The sequence below is a fragment of the Nannobrachium achirus genome, assembly GCF_963921795.1.
Source record: "Nannobrachium achirus genome assembly, chromosome: 5".
NCBI lineage: Eukaryota > Metazoa > Chordata > Actinopteri > Myctophiformes > Myctophidae > Nannobrachium > Nannobrachium achirus.
The window spans coordinates 53,226,533-53,239,015 of NC_137814.1; the positions used below are offsets into that span (position 1 = coordinate 53,226,533).

At 44.2% G+C, this 12,483-nt stretch overlaps 1 protein-coding gene across 1 annotated transcript; it reads left to right on the plus strand.

Moving 5' to 3' along the window:
* Positions 1-2,234: 2,234 nt before the first annotated feature.
* LOC308285167 (beta-1,3-galactosyltransferase 2-like) lies at positions 2,235-9,106 on the plus strand (the record flags this gene model as incomplete). Its single annotated transcript, XM_080725885.1, has 3 exons — positions 2,235-2,661; positions 3,538-3,743; positions 7,985-9,106. 3 exons carry the CDS (start codon positions 2,235-2,237, stop codon positions 9,104-9,106), a joined length of 1,755 nt encoding a protein of 584 aa, XP_080582011.1.
* Positions 9,107-12,483: the final 3,377 nt, after the last annotated feature.

Genomic DNA, 12,483 nt, shown 5'->3' on the forward strand with positions numbered 1-12,483 from the left:
TACTACCAAAACCTCCACCGGCTGTCTGTCTGTCTGTCTGTCTGTCCCTCCGTCACACGTCACACGTCACACTTTTGCCCTGCTCATATCTCTGCAACCGTTGCCCCGATCCATGCCAAATTTTGCACACATACTCCTTGCCTGCCAAACCACAACCTCCACCCATCAATTCTCACATGGCCCTCTTCTAGCGCCACCATGAGGCCGATTTTTACATACACATTTTTGGACACTGCTCCTACAATTTTTGCCCTAAAATCACGCAAATCGGTACACAGTATGTCTACCCTCATCTCATCAACATGGATATGTCCCATTTAGCGCCACCTTCAGGCCGATTTTTTAAAACACATTTTTGGACACTGCTCCTACAAATGTTGCCCTAAAATCACGCAAATCGGTACACACTTGCTCTACACTCATGTCATCAACATGGATCTGTCCCATTTAGCGCCACCATCAGGCACATTTTTTCAAACACATTTTTGGACACTGCTCCTACAGATTTTGCCCTAAAATCACGCAAATCGCTACACAGCATGGCTACACTCATCTCATCAACATGCATCTGTCCCATATAGCGCCACCATCAGGCCGATTTTTACATACACATTTTTCCACACTTCTACACATTTTGGCCTAAAATCACGCTGCGACCTGACGTTCGCTTATCTCCCGATTAGGGAGTCTTACTGGTTACTTTCATTATTTCATTATCATTATTGTATTGTTATCACAACGTGTCGAGATCAGGGGTCATAGATTGCCCGTCGGCCTGATGGAGATAATACTGCATGGCAGTGTATGTGTGTTAGCAGGGTGTGTAGCGCTCTATACTGCTCACCTATTATGGTCATCTTATAAGAAATCTAGTAGGCCTATGCATAGGCTGCAAGTTGCATATAATGATGCTGTGAGAATACTCCTTAAAAAACCCAGAGGTGGCAGTGCTAGTGAGATGTTTGTCACTGCTGGAGTGAGGACTTTTAAGAAACTTAATGTTCAAATTCATGAAACGTTTGGATGTATCTACTAACGGCATCATTGTGGTGCTTTCAAGCCCCCTTATGAGCAGTTCACGCTATACATCCAGACTAAGGGTACACTGGCTAAAATGCCTGTGTGTTTTTCCTGTGGGCTAAGTTATGTACTATTTATTTTACATTTTCTTATTGATTTTTATTGCCTGTTGTGTTTCTTTTATGTCTTGTACACTGTGTATTGGAACATGTTTCTTACTTAACTTTACTGCCACTTGGGGGCACAGTTCCTTCATTTTCTACCAGTTTAGTACCTCCCTGTCTCCAGGGGGCGCTGTTTATACTGTTCTGCTGCAGCTCTTATGCCACAGGAAGTGATTCAGTTTGACCTTTCTCCTTGTAAGAATGACAACAAAATATCGTTTTTTGAGAGTGTTACAATCCTATGCCATCAGTTTGTTTGCACCCCTTTGAGTGGCAAAATAAGTAAGTAATCAACATTGTGATAATGTGTGCTTGACTTATTGAGAGATATTTCTAACTTTGTATGCTCCTTTGTGATATTTTGCATGTAGTGTTTGGAAGATCAGGCTTGGGCCTACTGCTGAAGTTTGTGATGTGGTAGCCAGTTTAATTATTTCTTAACTGTACCTGCTGTTTACTTTATAGTAGAATTGATTACTAGATACCTGTTTGGTCTACACTTACTGTCAATACTTAGCTTGTTATTCCTGGCTGTAACAAGCTGTTTGTATTTACTTTATGTTAATATGTGCCTTCTGTATTTCTTATGTTGCAGTTTTACACTTTCTTGTAATAAACCCAGTCCATATACAACACCTGCCTGTTCCTTGGAGGGGAATTACAAGGGAGAGTTTAGCTGGCTGTGATTGCCCAGTATGCGACACAGAGTCACATTGGGTGTAACAGCACAGTAAAACTATTGCACTCTACGAGGGATTTCAACAAACAGTCGACATGATGAACGGTCAAAACAAAGAGGAGACCAAATCACTCTCCACTCACTCAATAGAGAAGCTGTCTGTCAGATCATCAGCAAGATCATCTACATCAACTACAGCGAGTATGGCAGCAGCATTGGCGTTGGCTGAAGCACAGGCTGCTAAAGTTAGAGCAGCCTATGCTGATAAAGAATCAAACATTAAATTGGAGAGGGCTCAAATAGAATCCAACATTAGGTTGGAGAGGGCTCAAATAGAATCAAACATGGCTCAAATAGAAGCTACTGCAATTATGGAAAAGGCCCGTTTGGATGCAGCCAGTGAAGCACTACAACTCCACAAAGAAGCTGACGCCGCTTTGGCCAAAGCAGAAGTATTGGAGTCTGTTGCTGCCCAGTTTGACATTAAGGAGATAGATGAAGATTTGGAGTTCTTGCCTATTCAAGCAACCCCAGTACAAAAAGTGAGTGAGTACATAAAGAAACATTCCAATAACTACACTGAACTCACTGAAACTAAAAGGGAGATGCCCTCTCACAATAACGACGCCACCCATCACCATGACGACGCCGCCCATCACAGAGATGACACCGCCCACCACCTTGACGACAGCACCCACCTGTCAACTCACCGCAACGACAACACCTACTTTCCTGCTCGCCACGGGGACACCACCTACCTGCCTGCTCGCCACAAGGACACCACCTACCTCCCTGATCGCCACAAGGACACCACCTACCTGCCTGCTCGCCACAAGGACACCACCTACCTGCCTGCTCGCCACAAGGACACCACCTACCTGCCTGATCGCCACAAGGACACCACCTACCCGCCTGCTCGCCACAAGGACACCACCTACCTGCCTGCTCGCCACAAGGACACCACCTACCTGCCTGATCGCCACAAGGACACCACCTACCTGCCTGATCGCCACAAGGACACCACCTACCTGCCTGATCGCCACAAGGACACCACCTACCTGCCTGATCGCCACAAGGACACCACCTACCTGCCTGATCGCCACAAGGACACCACCTACCTGCCTGCTCGCCACAAGGACACCACCTACCTGCCTGCTCGCCACAAGGACACCACCTACCTGCCTGATCGCCACAAGGACACCACCTACCTGCCTGCTCGCCACAAGGACACCACCTACCTGCCTGATCGCCACAAGGACACCACCTACCTGCCTGCTCGCCACAAGGACACCACCTACCTGCCTGATCGCCACAAGGACACCACCTACCTGCCTTCTCGCCACGGGGACACCACCTACCTGCCTTCTCGCCACGGGGACACCACCTACCTGCCTGATCGCCACAAGGACACCACCTACCTGCCTTCTCGCCACGGGGACACCACCTACCTGCCTTCTCGCCACGGGGACACCACCTACCTGCCTTCTCGCCACGGGGACACCACCTACCTGCCTTCTCGCCACGGGGACACCACCTACCTGCCTTCTCGCCACGGGGACACCACCTACCTGCCTTCTCGCCACGGGGACACCACCTACCTGCCTGCTCGCCACGGGGACACCACCTACCTGCCTTCTCGCCACGGGGACACCACCTACCTGCCTGATCGCCAAGGGGACACCACCTACCTGCTTGCTCGCCAAGGGGACACCACCTACCTGCCTGCTCGCCACGGGGACTACACCAACGTGCCTGCTCGCCACGAGGACATCACCAACCTTCCAACTCACCGTGACGACAGCACCCAAACGCCCACTAAGCATCATGACACCACCTGTATGCACACTCAACATAAAGACCTTGCCGGTCAGCAAAGACACGTGAACCCTTCACTACGTCATCATCACTTCAGAGAAGAACAAAACCAATACTACCACTCACCACCATATGACAGCAACCCAACCCTACAAAGAGATACACCACAATGTCATTCCTATATGCAGTCACAACCACAGCAGATGTGTAGCCCAAACCTTACAGCTACTGACCATGTGACCAGTGACCTCGCCAGGTTCCTAGCAAAGAGTCAGCTGGTGACTGGAGGACTGTCTAAGTTTGATGACAAGCCAGAGAATTATCTCAGCTGGAAGGCTACGTTTCAGAGTACCATAGCACACATTGGTCTCACTGCTAGCGAAGAAGTAAACCTCCTCATCAAGTGGCTGGGCCCAGAATCTGCAGAACACGCTAAAAGGGTCAAAGCAGTCAACATACGTCACCCATCTGCTGGTTTGAGCATGATTTGGACAAGACTCCAGGAATGCTATGGCTCAGCAGAGGCAATAGAACAACCCTTGTCCACAAGAATAGACAATTTCCCCAAGCTCTCCAGCAAAGAACCTCACAAGCTCCGGGAGTTATCAGACTTGCTCTGTGAACTGGAAGCTGCCAAGCTAGAAGGTTATCTGCCTGGTTTATGTTACTATGACACAGCCAGGGGAGTAAATCCAATTGTGGAGAAGCTACCCTTTAATCTCCAAGAGAAATGGGCAGCAGCTGGCTCAAGATTTAAAGAAGTACACAGAGTTTCCTTTCCACCTTTCTACGTGTTTTCTGAGTTTCTGAGGAAAGAGGCTAGAACAAGGAATGACCCAAGCTTTACCACTGCTTATCTCTCCTCCATCATCAAGACGGAAAAGCCTCCAGGAAATTATAACACAAGGCCAACAGTTATGGTGCACAAAACAGATGTGTCAGAAGATGTAACCACGAATGCGGAAGGTGCAGCTGAAGATTTAAGCAAGCAATGTCCCATACATCACAAGCCCCACCCACTGACAAGGTGTAAGGGTTTCAGGTCTATGCTTCTGGAAGACAGAAAGAAGTGCATCAAAGACAATGACATCTGCTACCATTGTCTTGCTTCCACCAGTCACCATAGGCTAGAGACTGCGACGTCACCATCAAGTGTGTGGAGTGCGGCAGTGAGAGACACTTGGCAGCTCTTCATCTTGGCTCACCCTCTCAGATATCCAATCCCCCCTCTTCCCCTCAAGAGCATGGCGGGGAGGAAAGTTCTCCAGAAGATTAGATTAAATTATGTTGGCATCTTAAAATATGCCAAGGCGGGGAGTGTAATGGAACATGTTTCTTACTTAACTTTACTGCCACTTGGGGGCACTGTTCCTTCATTTTCTACCAGTTTAGTACCTCCCTGTCTCCAGGGGGCGCTGTTTATACTGTTCTGCTGCAGCTCTTATGCCACAGGAAGTGATTCAGTTTGACCTTTCTCCTTGAAAGAATGACAACAAAAGATCGTTTTTTGAGAGTGTTACAATCCTATGCCATCAGTTTGTTTGCACCCCTTTGAGTGGCAAAATAAGTAAGTAATCAACATTGTGATAATGTGTACTTGACTTATTGAGAGATATTTCTAACTTTGTATGCTCTTTTGTGATATTTTGCATGTAGTGTTTGGAAGATCAGACTTGGGCCTACTGCTGAAGTTTGTGATGTGGTAGCCAGTTTAATTATTTCTTACCTGTACCTGCTGTTTACTTTATAGTAGAATTGATTGTTGCGACCGAAGGTCGCATATACTCTGAAGAATCGTGTCGCTTGAGTGTCCTTCCTTCCTTCCTTCCTTCCTTCCGTATCCTTGTGACCGTCCTTCCGTATCCTCTGTGATGTCAGTGTGATGTCAGCGAGTTGTGACATCACTTCCTGTACAGGGCGGCTACACGAAATGTGGATAACACTATATATGGAGATAGTCCAGTCCATCATGTCATATGGGACTACCGTCATAGAAAGTAGCCATTGTTAGGCCGGAGTCATTGGCTGTCTAAACATGGAGATGTGGATAACACTATATATGGAGATAGTCTAGTCCAATATGTCATATGGGACTACCGTCAGACAGTAGCCATTGTTAATCCGGAGTCAAAGGCTGACTGTCTGTACAGGAAGTGATGTCACATGACATACTTTTTATGCCCATATATGAGTCCTAACATGGAGATGTGGATAACACTATATATGGAGATAGTCTAGTCCAATATGTCATATGGAACTACCGTCATAGACACAGCCATTGACTCCGGCCTAACAATGGCTACTGTCTATGACGGTAGTCCCATTGATTGTTGCGACCGAAGGTCGCATATACTCTGAAGAATCGTGTCGCTTGAGTGTCCTTCCTTCCTTCCTTCCTTCCTTCCGTATCCTTGTGACCGTCCTTCCGTATCCTCTGTGATGTCAGTGTGATGTCAGCGAGTTGTGACATCACTTCCTGTACAGGGCGGCTACACGAAATGTGGATAACACTATATATGGAGATAGTCCAGTCCATCATGTCATATGGGACTACCGTCATAGAAAGTAGCCATTGTTAGGCCGGAGTCATTGGCTGTCTAAACATGGAGATGTGGATAACACTATATATGGAGATAGTCTAGTCCAATATGTCATATGGGACTACCGTCATAGACAGTAGCCATTGTTAATCCGGAGTCAATGGCTGACTGTCTGTACAGGAAGTGATGTCACATGACATACTTTTTATGCCCATATATGAGTCCTAACATGGAGATGTGGATAACACTATATATGGAGATAGTCTAGTCCAATATGTCATATGGAACTACCGTCATAGACACAGCCATTGACTCCGGCCTAACAATGGCTACTGTCTATGACGGTAGTCCCATTATGACATGATGGACTGGACTATCTCCATATATAGTGTTCTCCACATTTCCATGTTTAGGCCCCATCGCTCACACCCTCGGTGGGGTTGGCGATAGGGCCTTTCTGTGTGGAGTTTGCATGTTCTCCCCGTGTCTCCTAGGGTTGATACCCTCACAAAAACATGAACAAACTCCCCCCAGAATGATAACAACTAGAATCGTCAGAGAAACACTGTGGTTGGCCAGATAGTCAAGAATTGGCGCGACCTCGCCCTTTAGGGCGAGGTCGCATGTCACCCTGAGGTGTCTTACTAGTTACTAGATACCTGTTTTGTCTACACTTACTGTCAATACTTAGTAGTCCATGGGCCATACGAGTTGTCGGTATCAAAAAGGTGGCAAAGGTTACCATGCATTTTATAAAAGCTCTATATCTGTAGATTATATTTTGGTATGATAACCCTTGCTTAGACACAGCTAAATTGGTGTTATCAGCCGCTAGATTTGTTGTCCCATTAACTTTACATTACAGGAAAAAAAGCAAAAAATGAATCTGCTTTAAGTAGCATATGAGGGGTCAAACTAGGGTTTTTTCATGATGCTGAATCCATTGCAAGCATCTGTTTTGCACAAAAAACATTCCTTGGGCTAAAAACTGTCCCACAAGACGATGCTTTAGTGATGAAAAGTGATGAGTCATCACTTTTTACACTTTTGTGGGGGGCGTTTTAGCCCCACGGATGTTTTTCGTGCAAAACTGATGCTTGCAATGGATTCAGCATCATGAAAAACACCTAGTTTGACCCCTCTTATGCTACTTAAAGCAGATTAATTTTTAGCTTTTCTTCCCTGTAATGTAAAGTTAATGGGACACCAACTCTAGCGGCTGATAACACCAATTTAGCTGGGTCTAAGAAAGGGTTATCATACCAAAATATAATCTACAGATATAGAGCTTTTCAAAAATGCATGGTAACCTTTGCCACCTTTTTGATACCGACAACTTGTATGGCCCATGGACTATAGCTTGTTATTCCTGCCTGTAACAAGCTGTTTGTATTTACTTTATGTTAATATGTGCCTTCTGTATTTCTTATGTTGCAGTTTTACACTTTCTTGTAATAAACCCAGTCCATATACAACACCTGCCTGTTCCTTGGAGGGGAATTACAAGGGAGAGTTTAGCTGGCTGTGATTGTCCAGTATATGACACAGAGTCACATTGGGTGTAACAGCACACACTGTTTTATGTCTTATACCTTGTTTTATTGACCTGAGTCCGCCAATAAAGATTGATTTGCCTCACTTTTATTTAATCTGGAGTGTTGCGGGCTGTTGCAGTCATTTCTCTCAGGAGAGCTGCCGTCACATTAGCTCCACGCTTTATGCAGCTATGAGAGGCTGCTTGTGTCTTCCCTGACCAACGACTGCAGTCCAAGTGGATTAAAAGTCCCAGGCAGCCGCTGGAGGCCATGCAGTGGAGGAGACGCCACTCCTGTACGCACATCGCTGGGCTCCTGTATCTCCTCTTGCTCCTGGGGGTCGTGGTCTTACTGGTCCATCGGGACTGGCTGCCGTGGTGGAGAAAACATCCCGTGGACTATGGAGGCAGCGAGCCACACTCCACCAATAAGGCAACAGGAAATCAGAGCCACCAGCAACAGCACTGGCAGTGGAAACAGAACACCAACAACGCCAAGGGTGGTCCAAGTGGCATGCTATCCCCCGGGCCGTACCCCTACATCATTAACGAGGCAAACAAATGCCCAGAGGGAAAGCCACAACCATTCCTGGTGTTGCTGATCACCACCGAGGCTCGCCAAGTAGAGGCACGGGACGCCATACGGCAGACGTGGGGCAACGAGAGCCTCGCTCCAGGCCTAGGAATCATCCGTCTGTTCCTGCTGGGGGTGAATGAAGGCGAGCTGGGGTGCCTACAGCAGAGGACCTTGGAGTCCGAGAGCCTGAGGCACCACGATATCCTTCAGCAGGACTTCTTGGACACCTACAACAACCTGACTATAAAGACACTGATGGGGATGAACTGGGTGGCCGTGCATTGTCCACGGGCCAGCTACGTTATGAAAACTGACAGTGACATGTTCGTCAACACCGATTACCTCATCCACAAGCTGCTCAGACCCCAACTGAATCCCAAGAAGAACTACTTCACAGGAGATGTCAGGTGGGGAAATGCACCGATCCGAAACAAAAACAGTAAGTGGTACGTGTCCCCGGAGGAGTACCCAGGCGAGAAGTACCCCACCTTCTGCTCCGGGTCCGGTTACGTGTTCTCCGGAGACTTAGCGGCGAAAATCTACAGAGCCTCTCTGAGCATTCGCCGCCTGCATTTGGAGGATGTGTACGTGGGCATCTGCCTGAACAAGCTATGGATCGAGCCCACACTGCCGCCCAAGTCCCTGTTCAACGCCTGGCGAGTGCCCTTCTCCAGCTGCAGGTACAGAATCCTGATCACGGCCCACACGTTTCAACCTAGTGAGCTGCTGGAGTGTTGGCACCAGCTGCACAGTAACAGCACCTGCACCAACGCATAGGGCTGGGATCAAAAAACACTTCACCGCGGTTATGATGCATACCGTGGGCTGCAACCATATATTTCTTTTCTTTTTCGATTTTTGCTGGTAAGTTACAGGAGTGCATGGTGTGTGATATGCATTGCTAAGCTTACACACAATAGTTAAAGGACAATTTTGTTTTTTTACAACCAGGGTTCATATTTTAGATTGTAATTAGAGAAAAGAAAAAGTGAGTGTTTGCTTCGTTCTATTGTTTTATCGCGTTTACCGTGCTAAAATGTGGGGCATGTGTACGCAAGGCCAGTCAATCTAAGCTAAAAAAGGGCCTGACCCAAAAGAAATTGCAATAGTAATGGTTCAAGGTTTCTTATGATCCTTAGGGTCATCCAAATAACATATTAAAAGTTGTGAATTATATATTTAGTGGATCAAGGTAAATTCAGGGGGTTCATGTTTGAGTCCATTCACTTACTATACAGGAAAAAAGACCCCCCAAAAAATCTTCTTTAAGTAGCATGTGAGGGGTCTGAATCCATTGCAAGCATTTGTTTTGCACGAAAAACATTCCTTGGTCTAGAAACGGACACTACAAAACTATGGATTAGTGATGAGTCATCGCTTTTCTGGGGCCAGCTCCTTTTTGTGGTGTCCGCTTTTAACCTGACGAATGTTTTTTGTGCAAAACAAATGCTTGCGATGGATTCAGGATCATGAAAAACCCCTAGTTAGACCCCTCACATGCTACTTAAAGAAGATTTTTTGGGGGGTCTTTTTTCCTGTATAGTAAGTGAATGGACTCAAACATGAACCCCCTGAATTTACCTTGATCCACTAAATATATAATTCACAATTTTTAATATGTTATTTGGATGACCCTAAGGATCATAAAAAACCTTGAACCATTACTATTGCAATTTCTTTTGGGTCAAACCTTAGATTGACTAGCCTATTGGAGCATGCGTACAAGTGGCTAAATATGTCTTTTTAGACACAATAAGCCAGCAGTTTCTTTATTGCTATTTTCAGTAACACTTCTAGCCCCCATAAGTCACATCCAACCATGAAAGGTTGCGTTGTATCTTGGGAATGGGCTTATTCTGTGTAAAATGACATATTTAGCCACTTGTACGCATGCCCCCAAACACTGTAATAAGAAACTCTAAAACAATAGAAAGAAGTAAATGAAATAATTTGAACACTCATCTTTTATATTCTTTAATTACAATCTAAAATATGAACCCTTGTTGTAAAAAACTAAAGTTGTCCTTTAAAGCAGCACTACTGTATGTAACTTTCCTCCTCTATCCTGGATTTTAATTCTTCTTTCTGTGTACCAATGAGCTTAATAGAGCCGACCGCCTTCCTCAGGGGATAAATTGAATCTTGACCATCAGGTCCAAATTTGTGTCAGATCCTGTGTCTAGGTGAGACATGACCTTAAGTTTGACATGATCTAAATGTCTCAATAGAAGAGCAGCAGAGACCTCCCCAATGATATGTGGGTATCAATATATTCAACTATGCAGGACTAAATTAAAATGTATTACCTAAAGAAAGTTGAACATCGAGGCTTTAATATCACCAGGGCTGACATACAGTAAAGTGATACTAACGCAATGAATCAAAGCAGCCTGTACTGTAAATGCAAGTTGTTTTTGTTCGCTGATGATTCTGCACTCCTGGTCTCGGGTGAGGACAAAATGCAAGTTGTGGAAGCTCTCAGTTCTAAACTCAATAAAATCTGTACTTGGCCTTCTGATAACAATCTGTCATATAACACCTTGGTAAGACAGAATCCATTCTTTTTGGGCCAAACATTCCCATAGTAATGTAAATGCAAATGATTTCAAGGTCAGAGTAATCTCAAGCTATAAGAAGAGGTTACCTACAGTATTTGGGGGCTGTATTCTTGACAACAAACTGATAGGTGAAAAAGATAAGTGATAAAAGAAAACTCAATCAAATAACAAGATTTTGGGGCAGAATGTTCTCTTTTGTCAACAAAAGTGCTCTCAAGACTCGTGTTGGAGCCCTCATTCAATGCCACTTTTACTATGTGTGCACCTCTTGGTTCTCTGACATCTCAATAAAATATTCAATGAATCAATCAAAAACCTTTACATTTTTCCCTCCAAGCTTCTGGACCAAAAATATGACTTTACTTTACTTTATTTATTTATTTGGACAGGACAGTACCAGTTAATGGACACATTGACATTGACATGTTGCATAATAAATACAAACATACAAAAATCTCAGTGTAAACCAGCCGCAGTTAGCTTAGAGCTAAATTTCATCCGTTGTCCTCACATAAAACAAGAAACAAAACAAGACTAACAATAACAATAACAGAACAGTACAGGGCGAACAAAGCACAACAAGAACAAGGTGCAAGGCGCAACAGAGTGCTTAGTGCGACAAAGTGCTTAGTGCCAGAAGTAAGCTAAAAACCATATAGGAGAAACTAGCCTGGCAGAGTAATTCGTACCGGCATCAAATAGTTCTTATAGGTGGTTATGTTTGTGATCGTTTTAACCATTGCTTCAACTGCCCTTTAAAGGCACCGAATGTGGGGATCTCTCTAATTGAGGTAGGGATCTGGTTCCAATATTGGCATCCATTTATGGAGAGAACGTTTTTACTAAAAGTAGTTTTTCTAAAATCAATTTCACAGTCTCCACTGGATGTTGACCTAGTACTGCGTCCAATATCCCTCTTCTTATGGATGAATTCCATAAGAGGAGGGGGAGCCAGATCATTAAAGGACCTACACCATGAATTTTCACTTTTTCTATTTTAAAACCTTTTTTTGGGGTCCCACTGGCACCTTCTATCCTCACAAAGTCCTATTTCTGACCGTTGTGTCTTTCTCTGGTTTTGGGCAGACAGAGATGAAAAGCTTTCCACGGGTTCTCAGAACAGTGCTGTTCTGAGAGTTGACGAGAGTGACGTCACTCTCGGATTCCCGTTTTTTTTTTCAGAGTAAAAAAAAAAAAAAATTAAAAAAAAATGTTTTTTTCAAAACTTTTTTTTTTCAAAACTTTTTTTTTTCTTCAAAAAAATGCAATGCAGTCAAAAAAAAAATTTATTCAAAAAAAAATTTTTTTCAAACATTTTTTTTTCAAAACTTAAAAAAAAAAATTTCAAAAATTTTTTTTTTCAAAAACTTTTTTTTTCAAAAACTTTTTTTCAAAAAACTTTTTTTTTCCAAAAACTTTTTTTTTTCAAAAAACTTTTTTTTTCAAAAACTTTTTTTTCAGAAAACTTTTTTTTTTCAAAAACTTTTTTTTTTTTTTAAACTTTTTTTTTTTCAAAAAACGTTTTCTTTTTCAAAAAACTTCTTTTTTTTCTGGAAAAACCCCACTAGATGCGCCCCTGAGCAAACAGAGGCCGTT